We start from the raw sequence: 20220 nt of genomic DNA, 5'->3' as shown, positions 1-20220 counted from the left end.
GTTACATCTAGTTATTAATTTACAGGCCATTCAATAATTTTACTAACACGGCAGTTATAAAGAATTATGTGTATGTAACTTACTCATGTCGAGGCTACATTACAACCCATTCAGCACCTACTAGCTACACTTACCATATCATATTCCATGTAAAACGGTTAGCTTGCTAGCTAGCTAACTGTGAACCTTTAGTATTACAGGCATAGCCAATTATCTCACCTAGTTGTAGGAAAAAGGCTCCGTTCATATTACAAATGAATGTGTGACTTATGTTTAGTTGATGTTATGACATGTAAAGTTAAGCTTGCCGAACTTAGTTATAGTCAGCCATGGGCAGTTTGACTGTGCCTACATTCGTGATACTCCTGTTAGTAGGCTAAACTGGAAAGAGCAAAAAATAGGAACATAATGGACACATTAATCCTATAAACACACAGATAACTCTTACACCAACCTTATTTTGTGCCTTTTATTCACGTTTGTTTCAAGATTTAGTAAGTATAACCCCTTTTCGCTCCCCACTTCTATGCAGCATAGGTTTACATTATCCAAACAGCTCCCTTTCCCCTAAAAGGGGGCGTGTACATGCAGCATGGTCTAGCTAGATCCAGTGTGGTGTTGTAGTTGTTCTAACGCTACTAGTTGTTGCAACAGCTTGTGAAAAAACTACAAAGTTTGTTACACCAAAAAGAATGTTAATCTCGCGATAAAAAAATTGACGCCAATAGGTTTACGTTAACGCCGTTAATAACGCGTTTAACTGACAGCACTATTGAAAACAATAAGCATAGTAACATTGTCATGTCAGGAGAAGTATTTAAGAATAAAAATAAGATAGACTATCCAAAGTAGTAGCCTAATTAGGCCTAAAATAAACAAGGCTCTGTGTTAAACAGTCTATTGTTGCCAAAATTATTGTAGCCTAGGCTTACTATTCACGATATTGAAAGGGGACATAAAACAGAGTTAATCAAGAGCATGTAATTATTCAAGTAGACCATCAATCATCCATGGTTAATGAGTAATTTTTATCCATTCTCCGTGTAGATGCCTGTTGACTAACAGGTCATCCATCGGAGCAGCGTTTAAATATTAGCCTATCCTCTGGCCCACCATCTATTGGCTAAGTAAAATAACTGGCTCGCGCCCAAATTTACTTGCCGACCCCTGTTCTATGGCATCGCTCTGAAGAACCTTTTATTTTTTAGGTATACCCTCTAGAATCTAAGTATTCTATTGTCATAGAGATACCAATTTAAAGAACCCTGTGACCATGTTGCATTCCATCTCTGTGTCGACCTATGGATTCCATTCATGGTTTTCAGACGGTGTACTGGAGGCTAATTGGCATAGAGAGATGCAACAGTCGGGGGCTACCCAGAACCCTGCGTACAGCGGCTCAGAGAATGCCTCGTAGAACGTGTGGAGGTGCGTGAGCTGTCCCGAGGAAGGCGACACGCCGTAGAAGGATAACGTCCCCGACAGGCAGTCCAGGAGCACCCCGACGCGACGTGCCGTCGACCAGCTGCGCGGCGGCGACGGAACGTCCACCCGCCTCTCGTCGTGCCAGGCCCGGTAGCTGCCGGAGATCCCGGTCCACTCCAGCGCCCAGGAGGAGGCGTTGGCACCGAGCCCGGACACGTCGGCGGCCGCTTTCCTCTCGAGACGCTCGTACGAGACGCCCACCAGCACTTTGCTTCCGGACCATTCCGCCTCCCAATAGAAACGGCGTCCGAACAGCGGCTCGGTACAGAGCAACTGGGGGCACAGGGTGAACCTCTCGGGCCGGTCGGGGTACGGGTGGACCTCCGCAACGCACGCCACGCTTCGGCTGTCCTCGGAAAGAGAGAGCTCAGACTGCATGGTGTCCGGGTTAAATGAGAGCATGCAAGCATCTGCAAGAGAGACAGAGAGCGAGAGAGATAGAGAGAGAGAGAAAGAGACATCGACAGAGAAATGCAGAGATGTACATCTTTCAATCACACAAGAAGCCTTTTTCTTCAATAAATTCAATTAAGAAATTCCTAATTTTAATGAACTCAATGACTTATCAAAATGAAAGATACTATTAGGAGAAGGAGACACAGCATTTCTTGCTGCCCAATATGTATCAACATGCCACAACCTGAGGGACAATGAGTGACCCATACAGAAAAAACTCTCTCTCTATCTCTCTCTCTCTCTCTCTCTCACACAGACACACACACACGCACATACGCACACACACACACACCACACACATATATATACTATCATATACTGCATTGTATTTTACTTTATCTATTTTATTCTTATGAAAATCTATCGATATGTATGTTCAGATTTATTGTATAATAACTGCTTTGCCAATATGAGTGAACTTGTCATGCCAATAAAGCATTTTCAATTTGAATTTGAGAGAGAGGTAAGATGGCTGGATTGTGAGAAATAATAAGGATATGAAATGATAAACTGAGCACCAGTGATTGAATGTTAATGTTGCATGTGTGTATGTGTGTGTGTGTGTGTGTGTGTGTGTGTGTGTGTGTGTTTGTGTGTGTGCTCACATGTGTACACAGATGCTTCGGAGTAGGGCTGGGCGATATGGCTGAAAACTGTATCACGATATAAGTATTTCATATCAGTCGATATTGATCTGGACATTTTAAAGCAACACCAAAGAACTTTTCATCTGTCGCACGCACTATTTGTTTATCGAGCACCGGCTTTGCAAATAACAATGTCCACAGACAAGGTAGAATAAGTTGCATGATTTTATGAAAGTATGATGTATTGCGACATCAGATGCAAGTCAAATTTGTAGTTTCTCATGTCTCATTCCATCGAACTACAGATCCGCTACCCGATGCAGCAAACTTACATAGTGCGGTAATAGCCGCCGCGAAGCGAATGCAGAAAGTGCCGTTCACCCTGTTACGAGTTGATGAACCACTGAAACGATTTTGGAAACATTATTTTAAGGTACAAAAAACTCTTTGGTGTTGCTTTAACATAACTCGGTTGCTGCTTTGGGTCGAATCAGTGACGCATGCACGTCAGGTCAAAACCAGGCCATTTTCGTGGGTCTATCACTAGGTGGCAGTCTTGCCAGGTCTCGCTGATCACTTCCCGGAAAGTTTACAAAAGTAAGTAACAGGCAACACTTCATATTTCATGAAAGACGTTATATCTCCATTTCTAGAAAAAAAACAGCGATTTTGATGAAAACTAGCCACTGTTTAGCTTGGGATTTCTCAGGAACAGAGGCGTGTAGAAATACACGGTTTGCACCCACCGAGAGCTTAAAGTCATAGCTATAACACGCTGTGGCTGTACAAAAATCATCAACAATGGTCTAGATTGCTGGCACTCTAGGACAAAGCTCCCGAAAAGAGCTTGGCATTCAATGAGTTAATCACCTCAGTTATCAATCAAAGCAAACAGGGAAAAGAAATAGCAACACAATCATGAAAAACACTCAAATAAATAGATGTGCAGTGCACATTAGTCTGAATGAAAAGCAGCACTGGTTGAAGCCTGGAAATATTGTAAACAAAGTAGCTTAATTTGCTAGTTTATCATAGTCTACTGGTTAGACAGTTCAGTTTCCCCCTTTTTTTAAGTTTCAAATTAATACCTTTTCTTCTTGGGACAGGCCTGTTTGAGTCTTGGAAAGTACTTTTACATTTGCATCGGGATTGAGATTATTAGAATTTAGCAGTCAATTTCAATGCAACAGTTTTAACAAATTTGTGCAGTTTGCTAATCGGATTTAATAGCAATTTAGCCAGTTGTCTTGCACGATTGTGAATGTTTGGATTACGTGCATGCTGAGGAGGGATGCGCTTGTTGGGAGAGAGAGAGAGTGAGAGAAATAGAGAGAGTGTGTGCACGGAGCAAGGACTCATTGAGAGTCTGTGTTGAGGTAGGCCTACTTCTATCCCTACTCTGGTAGAGTTTCACATAGCTACAATGCAAGATATATTTAGCCTATTTATTTATGGACCACGTAAGGAGGTGTGTGTTGCTTTAATTATTGAATGTTCTATCGAACGTATTTTTTATTGATATCTCTTACATGTCTATTGCGATACATATCGCTATCGTTTTATCCCCCAGCCCTACTTCGGAGATGACAGAGGAAATGTCTGATCCTGTGAAACATCAAATAATAGACATACTGCACGTACACTAGTTGAAAGCTTTTGATGTGTGTGTGTGTGTGTGTGTGTGTGTGTGTGTGAGTGAGTGAGTGAGTGTATGTGTGTGTCCATGTGTGCACATTGATGTGATGTTTGTGTACATGTGTGTGTGTGTGTGTATGTATGTGTGTGGGTTTATGTGTGTGTGGGTGCGTGTGTGTGTGTGTATGTGTGTGTGCCCATGTGTGCACATTGATGTGTTGTTTGTGTACATGTGTGTGTGTGTGTGTGTGTGTGTGTGTGTGTGTGTGTGTGTGTGTGTGAGGGGCTGCGTCCATGCTCCTAGGAAGGGTACTAGTGATTTGTGTGTGGTTGACTGATTTTGGTTGCAACACCTCAGGCAGGGCAGGACCCAGAGATGTGTTTGATTGACAGGAGTAATAATTAACATTAATTTTACTCACATTTTCTTAATTCTGTTGTCAGACAGTATATTCCTCCATGATCAAAGCTGTTTAGAGAAATAATAATAATATAATTCTAATAAATAATAATAACATAATATTTAATTTAAAAAGAAGACAGCCATGCATGCATGATCTAAATCATTACATCATTAATACAACAAGATGGAAACTATAAATAAATAATATTCACTTTTGAGTGACACAAGTCATTTATATTTTACATAAAAACATTAATGTGTAAGGTGGTCTAGGATTCTAAAAACAGCATCATACAGCTGGCTTACTTCTCCTGTCCAACTGGAATGTTTCAGACCACAGAGAATAAAGCTAATTTGATCTAGAAATGGCTGGTTGAAACAAACAACCTTTCTAGCTTTGGTTGGCTGTCCTGCTATGACCACATTAATGTATAGAAGCACGATTTTCTTCTACAATGCAGTATATATCACAGTACTTGTCACTATCACAAAACATACCAAACTTTTAATAGAGTACAAATGTAACACACAGAAGAAAACTAAAACACAAAGACAAAGAAGAATAAGAAGAAGAAAAAGAAGAGGGAAAGGGGAAAATTATAAAGAAAAAGAGGGAGATCAAAAAAGTTGCGTGTCTATTTGATGGGTGCTCTGCATACTTGACGGTCATGAGGTGGCAGTTGGGGTCTTGCTCTCTTGCCCTGAGTGCCCGCATCCCTGCGTCTCCGGGGTGATTGTAGCTCAGGTCAAGCGCCCTCAGGCAGGCGGGTCGCGAGGTCAAGGCCGCTGCCACGGCGATGCAGCCACGCTCAGAGACGCAACAGAAAGATAACCTGAGAGGAGACAGTTTGAGGTCAAAAGACAAAAAGACAGAAAAAGAGGAAAAAAGGTTAGTGATATAGAACTGGGAAGAGTGTGGAGAGACAGAGACACACACACACAGAGACAGACACACAGACACTGACACACACACACAAACACACACACACACACAGACACAGACACACACACACACACACACACACACACACACACACACACAGACACACAGACACAGACACACAGAGACAGACACAGACACACAGAGACAGACACACAGAGACACACAGACAGACACACAGAGACAAAGTAAACGTGAAAGAGTGGGACAGCTGTTGGTCTCCCAAGGATCATAGACTGTACAAATAAGCCAAGGATGCAGCAAGAGAGATATTTTGATTCAGATATTTTTTCCCCCAAAATGCATCTGAATAGGTGCTCGCCTACAACCTGTTCTATTACCAGTAATATCAACTAAAATGGACAGGTACTAGTCTACAGCGTATTATATTACCAGTAATATTAACTAACATGGACACGTACTAGTCTACAATGTTATTATATTACCAGTAATATTAACTAACATGGACACGTACTAGTCTACAATGTATTATATTACCAGTAATATTAACTAACATGGACATGTACTAGTCTACAATGTATTATATTACCAGTAATATTAACTAACATGAACAGGTACTAGTCTACAACGTGTTATATTACCAGTAATATTAACTGACATTCTTTCTCCAGTCTGAATGCATGGTCATTTATTATAAATTTCCCTCAGGATATTCAGCGAACTGCGGTCTGTTTTATTTTATAAGGCAATTGAGATAGTGTACCAAGATACATATAAACAAACATGCATCTTACTAGCACTGTTAACTGATGTATAATTAATATATAATGATAATATAATTGTTTAGCTCAGGGACACATATACACAAAATAAAACCATAATAAACAAAATCACCTGAGCGTCTCCAGCTTGCAGTTCGGACTCTCCAGCCCTTGACAGAGAACTACCACTCCTGAGTCCTGCAGGGTGTTACAGCTCAGGTCCAGCTCAGTCAGGGGGCAGTGGGTCGAGCACAGAGCGGATGTCAGACCTGCACAGGCGTCAACCGTCAGGCAACACTGCTTCAGTCTAGGGGGGGGAGAGAGAGGTTTCAAACAACAAAACAAATCTGTCAATATGTAAAAACAATTAAGAAAGCCAAAAACAAATTGCTAGGAATGGGTGTTCCTCTGGTGCTCTTCAGTTAGGGGACAAAGAAGTTTAAAATAATTCCATAAAAATCTGAGGCACTCATGAGGATCAAATATCGTCAGCTTCTTAATATAATGGCACGAGTCATTTTTTGACAATGTTTTGCCTAAATCATCATCATTCAATTTTTGGTTAACTTTTTGTGTTTTCTGAAAAAAAAACTGAAAAGAAATGACTTATGCCATTATGGAAGGTGACCATGGGCGTAGATTTGCGTGGGGACCGAAGGACGTGTCCACACCAATATCAAATTACGACTGAAATGTCCCCACTAATATTTAGGTTGAAATGGGGGGGGGTGAGTCATTTCTCACTTCACTCACATCATCTCGTACAGATCTTGTAATGTGCAGTAGCCTATAAGGGTAAATCGCGCTGATTTGAAGTTACCTATAATAACTACCAGTGAGCCGCAGTCTCCTGCGCAGCATTGCCCAGCGCTTCAGCTTCACTTCGGCATATGAAGTGCGTCCAAATTCGACAAGTACTCATCACACATGTGTCACACAAAAGAGCCTTTTCTCAGCTTTTAAACGGTGCTAGATAGCCACTATTTGCTGTGATAAACAGTTCGCGAGAAAAATAAGAGAAAAATAAGAGATGTAATAATTATTCTTTGCGCCCATCTCCACATCCATTCGTCTTGGTGGAATACACTCTTCACGCAACACATGAAAAACCATATATTAGAATAAACAGCAGACCTTACCGAACACAAATGTGTAATGCATTCCCGTGTATAGTTAGCTGTTCCAGAGTAATCCGGTTTTGAAATAAATTGTAGCAAAATTCAACATGGTCTTTCGGCTTTAAACATTTCTTAAAACTGAACTGTGCTTACATCGCCTAGATATCTGTAAATATTAGAATCAGAGAATATACATGCAGCTCACGGTTAAGAGTTTGTCAATGTAGCCTTAATGATTTCTTTTCACAAAATGCTAAGCATGCATGTAGGCCTATTTAAGTTTCTTAAAACTGAGCTGTGCTTAAATGGGTCAATGCATGATTTCATAACAGACCAAATAGAAAATAAATGTTAAATGTTAAATATAGCCTACATATCTGTACATATTAAAATCAGATTATGTAGGCTACACAGTATAGTTAGATCAAGTTGGACAGTAGCACATTTTAATCATGGATAGTTGGACAGTTGCACATTTTAATCATTTTATATATCTATAGTGGCTGGTGAAAGAGTTGAGTGGCTTTTTTTTTCAGGGGGGGGGGGGGGGGGCAGTGGGTAGTGTCCCCACGAAAGCTCAGACCAAACCTACGCCCTTGAAGGTGACAGTATTTTAAACACCTTTATTCTCATATGGATTTACATTTCTTTAAAAAATATGTTTTAATATTTCAAAAAATGTAAAGTCATGTGAGAATAAAGGCTTTAAAAATATTAAATCCTCATGAGTGCCTGAGATTTTTCTTGGAGACATTTTTAACAATTAATTAAGCTTTAAGTAGTTGAGGATACATACAAACATAGTTTATGACATTAATTATTATTATGTTATGAGAATAGTTTGGGTATTTTCTATTTAGAAAAAAAAGACCTTTAATGCCATGCATGATGTAAAATTATACATGAGATTTGGTATTTTCAATGGAGAGAAAGACCTTCACTGTTGTGCAAAATATAAAATTATACTTGAGATTTGGTATTTTCTGTGGACAAAAAGACCTCCAATGTCATTGCAAGATGTAAAAAATATTAATGAGACACTGACAAAGGGGTCAATCACAATATTGTCTTTTGTTTTTTTCACCAAAACCTATTCTAATGGGGCTATGTATCAGCCACCTGTGTCTCTCTAAAATACATAGAAGGCCATGATGACCTGAAAGAACTCTGTGACAATAGCACATGGTCCCTATGCCAACAAGGCCGTAACCAGGATTTTTAAAATACTGAGGTCAGGGATAACTTGAACCAACACGCTTTTCCACAGTATTCTTGATGACCTGAAAGAACAACTCTGTGGCACCAGCGCATGGTCCCTAATGTCACTACGGCAACACTACAATAAAATCAATTCTCTTCTGGCGAAACAGAGAAACAGTCACAGTGAACTCAATGCTTTTATGTCGGATGTGCAAGTGTGCATACGACAGAGCATTGGGGCACGATCAATAAACCCACCACAAAGCACCATTTTTAAAGATAATCTCGAAGCATTTTTAAAGGTCATTTAATTCTGTGGCAAAACCCCCGATTTTTTTCCTTAAACAGAGTGGAATGACCCATTTAAAACAGCTTCAATGGTTCTCAACAACATCATCTGAATACCCTGTGCAATAATACTGTAGTTAGTGTGATGGTGTGATACTGGGTGCTTGGCACTTAAAGAAACCACTGTGATGACAAAAAAAATAAGAGGTATGACACAGCCAAAGAAAAAAAGGCAATATGAGTTACTGGCACAAAGTGTTACAATCACAATATCGTATACAATATTGAACCTTCTGGACATAAACCAATGTCTTTCTTGGTCATCATTTTCCTACTGAGACTGTATGACACTCAGTGACCCTCTGTGATTTGTCTTTAATTACAGTACTGGTAATAAAAAAAATTCAATCTGCCCCCTGACTCGACAGAATCTCATTCTAATCGTAGGTCATCCCAGAGGATGGAAGAAGGAAAGGTCAAAATGTGATCTTTTATTTGCCTACCGTCTATTCCTCCTTAACACAATTGAGCTCAATTTAACACCAGTGTAAGATTCTGTCTTGTATTTCTTAATTTCAAGTAGATTCCTCTTGTCTCAGCCCAAATGCAATTTAAGATCAACTTCAGGCCTTAAAAATACCCTTTTGCTAAGAGGGATTGAGAGAAACAGATCAGAATACATAAAGAACTACTTCATTTTTGATGGACAAACAGAAGATTGTTGTAAGCAGCAATACATTTCAGTGGGATAATATCCCATGTCCATGACACACAGTGATCCTCTCGCCTGACCCTCCTTGCCTCTAATGACACCAACTGTATTGATCAATCGATCGATCGATCAATCCATTAATCAATCAATCAATCAAAAATATTAATGCCCCTCCAGTCACCTCAGGGTTCTCAGGGCACAGTTAGCACTCATGAGGCCGGACGAGAGCCTCTCGACCGCGTGGTCATCCAGGTCGTTGTCACTCAGGTCCAGCTCACGGAGGCATGCGGCGCCTGATTCGAGGACAGAGGCAAGAGCCTCGCAGTGCCGGTATGTCAGACCACATCTTTTCAGCCTGAAATCAGAGCAGAGTCTTCATTTGCTTTGCATAGTTATGTGCACACAAGTATTCTCTATATAGCAGTCACTTCGGGTTTGGGACAACTCAGTGAGAACAAACGCATACATCAATCCATGACAACTGGAGTGAATTAAAAAATGACACCGAATATTTAATCTCTTTTCGGGTTATTTTTCTATGAGCCAGCTGGTAATTTGTAGGGGCGCTCTTACATTCCAGCCTGTAACGTTTTTGCCATTCAGAATAGTTCTATTCATTTTTAATGAACAAATACAATCATGAGCTTTTGTGTTCACTGAGTGCAGCCCATGGATTTAGACAGCCCATAGCCCATGTGCTTTATCTCAAGAGGAAATGTTATGGCCACAATGTCGAGAATTAGAGTGTAGTTTACTGGTCACTGGAGTCTAGGCACATAGAACGCACACACACACACAAACACACACACACACACACACACACACACACACACACACACACACACACACACACAGACAGACCTCAATGTCTCAAGCTGGCATTGAGGGCTTGTCATGCTCGTCAACAGCACGTTCGCTGCGGTGTATTCGAACTCATTGAGACTCAGGTCAAGCTCCCGTAGGCTCGGCAGGCCAGCCCTGAGGGCGGAGGCCAACACCTCACACGTCTCACCCGTCTCCTGACAGCCCTTCATTCTGACACGAAAAACAAAACGAGAAACAAAACAACATGGCAGGTTATTTTGCACACTGTGTCAAATTTGCTAAGAGGCCTTGTACTGTAATGGCGGACTGGATGGGTCATTCGTGTACATTCTCTATACAATCACTTAGAACACAATTATTCTAATGGAAAAATAGTGCTTTTTTTAAATATGATGTTATGAGGCCTTTAATTAATGTCTTTAAATGGATAGGACAGTGAAGTGAGCAACAGGACGCAAGTGGGAGAGAGAGAGAGATGGAGTGGGATCGGGAAATGACCCCGGTTGGATTCGAACCCCCGTGGGCACATGGACCTGAGATTGGTATGTGCGCTGCAGCCAGTTGCGCCACAACACCTGACAAATAGTACTTAAGACAGTTTAGCATTCTAAAAGTGTCCCAGTCCCAGCCAACCTTAATGTCTGTATTGTGCAGCCAGGACAACTGAGGGCCGGGCAAAGAAGCCGTATTCCAGAGTCTTGCAGATCATTATCAGTAAGATCCAGTTCTCTCAGGTGAGACGTCTCTGACTGAAATGCTGATACGAGATTGGCCCAGCCCTTTTCAGTCAGTTTGCAGCGGTAAAGCCTGTGAACAATAAAAAAATAACTAATTAAATAAATAAATAAATAAATAAATACAATTAAAAAAAAACAGCGCTGAAATGAAAACCCCAAGTTGCTAGAATGATAACATGTAATTTGCTGCTTGCTGATAAACATAAATATGAATGCCCCAACTAAGTTTTTAAATTGAAAACAGCATCAAGAAAACCAAAGTTTCCTCCATGGAAAGATGGCATGCTAGTCTGCCTGGACGTTTACACAAAACCTGTACTCAATACTGATGTTATAATAAACTAATAAACTAATATTTGTACACTACTGACCTTAGTGTTTCTATACTTGTACAATACTGACTTTAGTTTTTCCATATTTGTATAATACTGACCTTAGTGTTTCTATACTTGTACAATACTGACTTTAGTTTTTCCATATTTGTATAATACTGACCTTAGTGTTTCTATTATGACTTTAGTTTTTCCATATTTGTATAATACTGACCTTAGTGTTTCTATACTTGTACAATACTGACTTCAGTTTTTCCCTATTTGTATAATACTGACCTTAGTGTTTCTATTATGACTTTAGTTTTTCCATATTTTTATAATACTGACTTTAGTTTTTCCATATTTGTATAATATTGACCTTAGTGTTTCTATACTTGTACAATACTGACTTTAGTTTTTCCATATTTGTATAATACTGACCTTAGTGTTTCTATTATGACTTTAGTTTTTCCATATTTGTATAATACTGACCTTAGTGTTTCTATACTTGTACAATACTGACTTCAGTTTTTCCCTATTTGTATAATACTGACCTTAGTGTTTCTATTATGACTTTAGTTTTTCCATATTTTTATAATACTGACTTCAGTTTTTCCATATTTGTATAATACTGACCTTAGTGTTTCCAGTTTGCAGTGCGGGCTCATCAGTCCAGTGGCGATTAGTCTCATTCCTGAGTCCTGGATGTCGCTGTGACTGAGGACCAGCTCCCGCAGGTGGGAGCTGAAGCACTGCAGAGCTGACTGTATGGTTTCACAGGGCCTCTCTGTGAGTTTACAAGCACCCAGCCTGAGGAGGGGGGAGGAAAAGAGAGGGGAAGGGGTGAGTGAGAGAGAGAGAGAGAGAGAGAGAGAGAGAGAGATCACTTGGAAGTACTGAGAGATAGTGAATAAGAAGAAAACTCTTGCTTTGTAAAGGTATTTCTGAAGCGTTTTTAAATTCTATATTTTTAATTACATTTTTTTTTAAAAATGGCAGAGAGAACAACCTGTTTAGCAATATTTGGGTGCTAAATAATTCACAAAATAATTTCAAAAAAATACTCACTGTAATAGAGTATCGGTATCCATATACATTTAATTTTAGAAATATTCTCTTGTAGAAATATTCTATTGTTTTACAATGATGACTACTTTATTCTGACTTACAAAGAACCTAACAGAGACAATGTCTAACTGTGTAATCATATCTCTTAAATAATTTAAATAAATGCTTAGCAGTGTTCATTGAGAGAATATTAGAAAAAATAATCAAAAGTTAATTCAAAATAAAAACCCCTCACAGTGCCTTTTTGCAGTACCGGACGACTGGTAGCAATCTTCTGCGTCCTTCGTCTGAAGTCTTGTAGTTTGTGAGATCAAACTCATCCAGGGCCTCTTCAGACATCAGGAGCATGTACGCCAAAGCCGAGCAGTGAGCAGGGGACAGCAGCATCCCAGGACCCTTCTCTGAGTTCAAAAACATTTGTATTTCATCATGGACAGAGGCGTCATTCATCTCAATTAAGCAGTGGAAGAGGTTGATGCACCTTTCGGGAGAGACGTTCTTCCTCTGCATCTCTTTCAGGTTTTTGACGGCTCTGTTGACGCTCTCCAGGTTTCTCTCTGTGCGAGTGAGCAGGCCTAGGAGAAGCCTCTGATTGCTCTCCAGTGAGAGGCCATGAAGGAAACGGACAAACAAGTCCAGGTGTCCGTTGTCGCTCTCGGAGGCTTTGGTGACCACGCTGTTCAACAAGACGTCCAAACTGATGTTCTTGTGGCTGGCTCGTGACTTGCCCTTGAGGAAGAACGCTAGTGCCCCCATGTCATGGCTAATGTACGAGTAAAACACATGGACTGCTGCAAGAAACTCCTGGATGCTCAGGTGGACAAAGCAGTAGACTTTTTTCTCGTAAAACACTTCCTCCTCTTTGAGGATCTCGGTGCACATTCCGCAGTAAATGGACGCTTCATCGATGTTGATGCCACACTCATGGAGATCGGCCTCGTAGAACATCAAGTTGCCCCTTTCCAGGTTGAGGAAAGCTAGCTTTGCTAGCTTCAGAAGAAGACCCCTGTTCGACTCCAAGAGCTTCTGTTTCTGTGATACACTTCCACCGTGGTACTTTTGTGACTTGATGTTGGCCTGAATGAGAAGAAAGTGGGCGTACATTTCTGTGAGCGTCTTAGGGATTTCCCTCTTTCTGCCCTGATCCAGAATTTTCTGAAGCACAATGGCTGAGATCCAGCAGAAGACAGGGATGTGACACATTATGTGGAGGCTCCTCGACACCTTGATGTGCGCAATGATTCGCTCGGCCTTGGTTGGATCGCTGATCTTCTTCCTGAAGTACTCCTCCCTTTGTGGCAAGTTAAATCCACGCACCTCTGTCAGTTGGTCCACGTACTGAGTGGGGATCTGACCAGCAGCGGCCGGTCTGGATGTCACCCAGATGTGTGCTGTAGGGAGCAGTTTACCATTAATGAGGTTAGCAACCAATACATCCACTGAGGTGACCTCAGTGACGTCGGCTAGTCTGGTTTTGCGGAAGTCAAGCTTTAGCCTGCTTTCGTCCAGCCCGTCAAAAACGATGACAGTTTTGCGCTTGAAGCATTTTCTTGTGTCGTAGAGTTCCCTAAGCTCAGGGTGGAAGTCCAGGAGTAGACCAAGAAGATTGTACTTCTTACCTCTTACCAAATTAAGCTCTCGGAAAGAGAAGGCAAAAACAAAATGGATGTCATCATTGGCCCTCCCTTCTGCCCAGTCAAGAATAAACTTTTGCACTGACACAGTCTTACCGATTCCAGCAATTCCTTTGGTCAGCACAGATCGAATAGGGCCATCTTGCCCTGGTAAAGGTTTGAAGATATCATTGCAGTTGATTGGTGTGTCTTCAGTTACAGGTTTCCTGGAGACAGTTTCAAGTTGCCAGACCTCATGTTCATCATTCACCCCTTCACTCTCCCCCTCAGTGATGTACAGGTCTGTGTAGATCTTGTTCAGGAGGATTTTGTTGTCCTTCTTCTCAACTCCCTCAAATATGCACTCCGACTTCTGCTTCATCAGGGCCTTGTGATTCATCTGCACACTTTCCAAGACGGCATTGTCTGTTTGAGAAGAACAAATCAGACTTCTATTCTTAAAGGAGTACCGTCACACCGGTGTGACGGGAATGTTGAGAAATGAACATTCTAAAAAATATCTGGGTTCATTGAATTCAAGATAGAATTTTAGAACCTTCAATTGTTGCGGAACTTAGAATGTTCAAAAACCTACACCTTTAAGGGTTAAGTATCATGCTTTTTTATATGAATGTATATAGGCTACTAGTTACAAACATCTGTAAATGCATGCACACATCTACTGTACATGAATAGGGCATGCATATTATGCACTCTCTCTGGGTGTCAAACCTATGACCTCTGTCCAGTCAGCACTCACCATCATCTCCCTTGTCTCCTGGCTCACCGTTGAAGTAGACGGAGCCCTCGATGTGACAGCTGTTGAGGGAGTGGGCACTAACTATGGCTCCACTCTCTGCTGAGACGGTGGTGTGGATAGAAGGAGCTGGAGCTGGTGCCGGTGGGGTGCAAGTAGCCTTATTATCAATGGGTTGTGCCTCTGAAAGCATGAAGACAGTGGGCCCTAATTTATAGTTATAGTTATAGATATACTATTTTACAGATGCTTGTGACATTACAATAGATAAAATAAACAGTTATTAAAAAAAATATTGAAAAGTGCAGGGTCTGTCAACCTGTTCTCGTGTAGGAACCACAGCTATTGGCATAAGTGAACATTGAGCGGACTGAATAGTATTTGGCACATAACCTCGTAACATGATGAACTGCACTTGTCTGAGTGGCCCTCTGTAGGCGATTACCAACCAAGCAACTTTCTAGTTTCGGGTAGGAAACTGCCCCCCCCCCCCCCCATCCCCTCCAAAATCAAAACACAAAAGAGCTGCTATGCTACAGGAATTTGTAGATCTTTTTTTCCAGACTGCTGTCAGTGTGTTCCCTCTAAATTATAGAGTTATGTTTATACTTTGGTGCACAAGGTGCATACTTAGTTTGTTTAGTTTGTTTATTATTGCGCTTCTCAACCAGAGGGGGACCCCGAGAGTCTTGTTGAGGGTGCCTTTAAAATATCTACCTCAACAGGGCTGAAGGTCAAAGGTCACCATAGGACTTCAGAACCTCAGAAAACTATGCAAAAATGGCAAAGATTTTTCACAAAAACAAGAGCTTTGTCGAATCACAACAGTTTGTCAAGTTCATGACAGTTACACTTTCAAGTTTTAACAGTAAGAACCGAGTATAACATAACATAAAGCATCTGCCACTGGTAAAAACAACACACCTGGCATTGTCTGTAAAAAGTGTGTTCTGCATCGTTTCCCACACTTGGCACAGCTGTAGTCTCCTGATGGACTAGACTGGCTCCAGGAGCTGCTGATGCACTGCCTACAGAAACTGTGTCCACAGCTGGTGATGACAAGGTCCCTCGTTAGCTGCTCACACACTTCACACTTGGACTGATCCTGGGTCAGAGTTGCTGAAGGCACACTGTTGAACCAGGCACAGCAACAGAAAATGCAATTTTACCATAACATATCACATATTTTCAGTGTTGGAAGTAATGCATTAAAAAAGTAATGTAATTACAGTAATGCATTGCTTTTTGCTGTAATGCAGTAATGTAAGGCATTACCAATACAAATTCAGTAATATTTTACTCGGTACAATTCTCAGTAACTGAAGTTACTTTGCTTTTTAATCCAAAATTGAGAAATGCTCAATTGGCACCAGAGAAGATTATCCAAGAATTAAAAGTAATCTATGCTGGTCCTGGAATTTGATTGCCTTGTTTAGATGACTGTAGAAAGGGAATTTGAGTTATCTCTGCCATTCATGCAACAGATCTAACATGGTTAGGCTTTAAAAGCAACATTTTAGTATAATACTTCTCATTTCAAGCAGTGAGAATAACTAAAATGTTGCTTTTACAGACAAAGATCGTAGCCATTATTCTCAAACTATTTGCATTAAGTCTACACCACATGAGCCATAACTGCAACCATTATATTGTTCTTTTGTTAGCCTTAAGCCTAGCTCAGTCATTATGCCATACCACATCACCTCCTGCCGTGTAATGAGCTGCATTGAACACATGAAGATCTATTGAGAACACCAAATCCATATTTCCTGTTATTTTGGTGAAAGTAATGTAAACGTAGTGTAATGCCTTATAATTCAAAGACAGTAATATGGTAATGTAACAAATTACTTTGAGATGACAGTAACAAGTAATAAATAATGCATACACTTTTGAAGTAACTTGCCCAACACTGCATATTTTACCATATACCACAACACATTTAATAGCAATAGTATTGTTATGGATTTCTTTCCTAATTCCCTTATTATATCCTAATTTATTTATAATTCATTAAATGTATATTTAGCAATTTTAGAGCTTTTCAAACCTTTATTGATAGGACAGTGAAGAGCAGACAGGAAATGAATGGCAGAGAGCTTGAGTGTGGAATTGAGAAAAACCTTAAGCCAGACTTGAGCTTGGGTCGTCATGGCAACTGGGCTGGCCCCAATGCCCCCCCCCCCCCCAAAAAAAAAAAAAAAAGAAATCAATCTAACTAATTAAATTAACATACTGTACATGTCCATATTTTAACATACGTGTCCACAGCCTGTCCCTCTTGGCCAGGGCCTTCCTCCTTCCCTTTCTCCAGTGCCTCTGCGAGATCTGTGCGGTTGATTTTCCTCAGGATATGTGCTGTGAGTCTCACAGCACATTCAGTGCTATACTCCTCCACCATTGTCTCCACGACATCCGTGGCATCGCTATTTCCCAGACGTTCTTTGGGTATGGGCTCGACGTCGTCCAGAGTCCGGTGGCTCAGGTATAGTTTAAACCTTTTCAGCTGGTCGGGCTTCAGATGATCCATAGCATGGAACAGAAAATCGAGCTGGTTTGCCATAATAAGGAGCTGATCTGATGGCTTGATCGTCAATAACAAATGGAAACAAAGTTGTAATGTTTTAGGTGTTAGAACCCATTCACATTTTTACTAAAATGGCTCTAGCCTTACATAATTTCGTAATCTCTGGTAGCCCTTTAGGCAGGCATTGTTACGTTTTACCTGCATAATTAGACTGTAGACTGAAATTAATTTCACTAGCCCAAATAAAAAAATTGTCATGCACTAAAATTGAAAAAAGATAATAAATTGAGAAATATAATTGGTGTGGTATCAGTCTGTCAGATTCTGACTCAAAACTTCTAATTACACTTAACTGATAAATGGGAGAATTGTTTTGTTTTGTAGCTATGGTAGGGACTGGCATGTGAAACTGATGGGCTACTACCACAAAAACAAAATGAAGAGAAGTATTTGTTGAGTTTAGGAGCAACAAGTACAAATTATGAGTAACAACTTAAGTAAGAGAGCTAATGTGCATACCAACATGTTGTTGAAACTTAATTTACAATACGATACGATACGATGTGATAAGATACGATATACTTTATTGTTAGTCAGGGCTGAAATTCTTTTTGTATCCCTGGGCCCATTTTGTTTTTGTATCCCATTTAATAAAAACAACATAGACATATACATGTAAGAAGTATAACACCAATGGACATACATGAAACATTATCCCAAATGGCAAACACACAAGAAAGGAGACAAAGAATACATGCATCACAAAAGAAAATGTCATTAACATACAAAAAACCAGGTCATGAAGAGTAGTAACCCTGAATAAATATTGCACTGGATTTTAATTTGGTTGGTTTAACTGTAGGATAGATTGATGTATGAACGAATTTTTAAGTCAAGTTGTGATTAAAAGAAGAAACTCTAAAGTCTCTGTTAGAAGGCAGAAGTCAGTGGAAAAGTTTCTGGCCAGCCTGAGCATGTTCTTATTACATCATACATGGTAATTACATACATGGTAATAAAGTTATTCTCAAAAAATCACTCCATAAACATCACAAATATATATGAATATATTTAAAGACATTATGCACATTAGAAAGCAGACATACTCACCACCAGATTTATCATATCACACACAAATGTGTGGTTGAGGCCTCAAGTCTTGCACAGGGTTAAGTTACATTTAGTCACTCAACACTCTTCAGAGGCAACTTTGTGAATACTAAGCAATCAAAACAATATCCTTCTTAAATGTTTACACTCACACACCACTTCTTTTTTCAGAATCCCAGCTGAACTAACACTAAACTAACACCACTCTCCCTTACGTCTCATGTGAATGTGCTCTCTTAACTTCAGTTTCAGCCCAAGTCACACTCGACAGCTTCTCCATTCTCTCTCTCAGTCAGCTTTATCAACTTCCTGTACCTTCTTTTATTGTGCACACTTAACTTGCATGTTATGGCTTCGACTGTAGAGTCGTCAGCAGACTTTGCCCGCCTCTTCATCTTAACTACACTACCGTGTCGTGAGTGATAATATCAGTGACACTGTACTGACAGAGCTGGTTATGCAGGTGTGGGGGCGTGAACTAGTATCTCAAAACAGAAACTGTTTGCACACAAGATGGAGCCATTGCCATTGCCTTTGCGTCTGGTTCGCTCTGAGCTTTCAGTTCAAATAGTTTGAGCCTCACAGTTCACATTTTCTGAGCCTCAGTTCAAATATTTTCACAATGGTAACTGTACGTATATTGCTTGTGTGGACACCTAGCACAAGAACCATAACTCCTCTTGGGATAACTTGGTCTAGAACCATAACTCCTTTTAGGATAACTTGATCAAGAATCCTAATGCTTGTCTGGGTAACTTGTTGGGCACTTGTGGCCTACTGGTTAGGGCTTCGGGCCAAAGGGTTGCCGGTTTGATCCCCGACCAGTAGGAGCGGCTGAAGTGCCCTCACTGCCACCCGAGCGCCGCTGTAGCAAGGCAGCTCATTGCTCCGGGTTAGTGTGTGCTTCACCTCACTGTGTGTACACTGTGTGCTCTGTGTGTTCACTAATTCACGGGTGGGATAAATGCAGAGACCAAATTCTTTGTATACGCAAGTATACTTGGCCTAGAAACCTGATTTACATTTACATTGTTAAGTGGGTATGAAGAAGAGTTTCAAGCGACATTGTCTGTGTACAACACAAGATGGAGACATTGATTTTGTTTCTGACACACTTTGAACCTCAGTTGGGAAATGGTGACAACAGTCTGTACACATGTACAACTTGTTTTTAACCACAGCTGTTTTTTAATAACCTTGAATATCTTGTCAGAGATTTGTGTACAACACAAGATGGAGACATTGATTTTGTTTCTGACACACTTTGAACCTCAGTTGAGAAATGGTGACAACAGTCTGTACACATGTACAACTTGTTAACCACAGCTGTTTTTTTTAATAAGCTTGAATATCTTGTTAGAGATTTGTGTGTGAGTCAATTTCAATTTAAATTGATTGTGTTTATAGAGCGCCAAAACATTACACATGTATCATTGAACAACTTGTTAAGGAGTCAAGAAGTCCTGATTGGATACCTTGTTTATGAATCATAATTCCAAAATGGATGAATCATTTTCATAAGAATCACAGCTCAAGTTTGAATAAATCTGTGCTCCATGCCTGCGAAGGACAGCAGTCCCTCTCTAGACTTTTATTCATAACTCAAGATAAAAAAAACAGCCAAATGTATTTGTTGCTATTTCAGTGTTTCCCAGAGAATTGAATTCCATTTGTGGTGGTTGGTTTGCAGAATTAACTTGAATGCAACCATTTTTTAACAAATTAG

The 20220-nt window shown here is 40.3% G+C and overlaps 1 protein-coding gene across 3 annotated transcripts; it reads right to left on the bottom strand.

The window, feature by feature from the left end:
* Window positions 1–455: 455 nt before the first annotated feature.
* On the bottom strand, window positions 456–19189 carry LOC143125370 (NACHT, LRR and PYD domains-containing protein 12-like). Of its 3 annotated transcripts, none has more exons than XM_076286767.1 (13): window positions 18495–19189; window positions 17119–17441; window positions 15782–15987; window positions 14861–15040; window positions 12723–14526; window positions 12056–12229; window positions 11005–11178; window positions 10408–10581; window positions 9728–9901; window positions 6362–6535; window positions 5226–5399; window positions 4586–4632; window positions 456–1895 (listed from the first exon to the last, which is right to left on the bottom strand). In XM_076286767.1, the coding sequence occupies exons 1-13, from the start codon at window positions 18507–18509 to the stop codon at window positions 1300–1302; spliced, it is 4215 nt and encodes a 1404-aa protein (XP_076142882.1). In that variant the 5' UTR covers window positions 18510–19189; the 3' UTR covers window positions 456–1299. The 3 variants fall into 3 exon arrangements, with proteins under 3 accessions (XP_076142882.1, XP_076142890.1, XP_076142900.1); XM_076286775.1 differs by having other exon boundaries at window positions 12741–14526; XM_076286785.1 differs by lacking the exon at window positions 4586–4632 and having other exon boundaries at window positions 1790–1895.
* Window positions 19190–20220: the final 1031 nt, after the last annotated feature.

Source organism: Alosa pseudoharengus, unplaced genomic scaffold (genome assembly GCF_046254945.1).
Source record: "Alosa pseudoharengus isolate Yale_2024_CS ecotype anadromous, Long Island Sound unplaced genomic scaffold, YU_APseudo_1.1 YU_APseudo_1.1_scf_1, whole genome shotgun sequence".
In the NCBI taxonomy this organism is placed as follows: domain Eukaryota; kingdom Metazoa; phylum Chordata; class Actinopteri; order Clupeiformes; family Clupeidae; genus Alosa; species Alosa pseudoharengus.
This window is presented reverse-complemented; position numbering and strand designations above follow the sequence as displayed.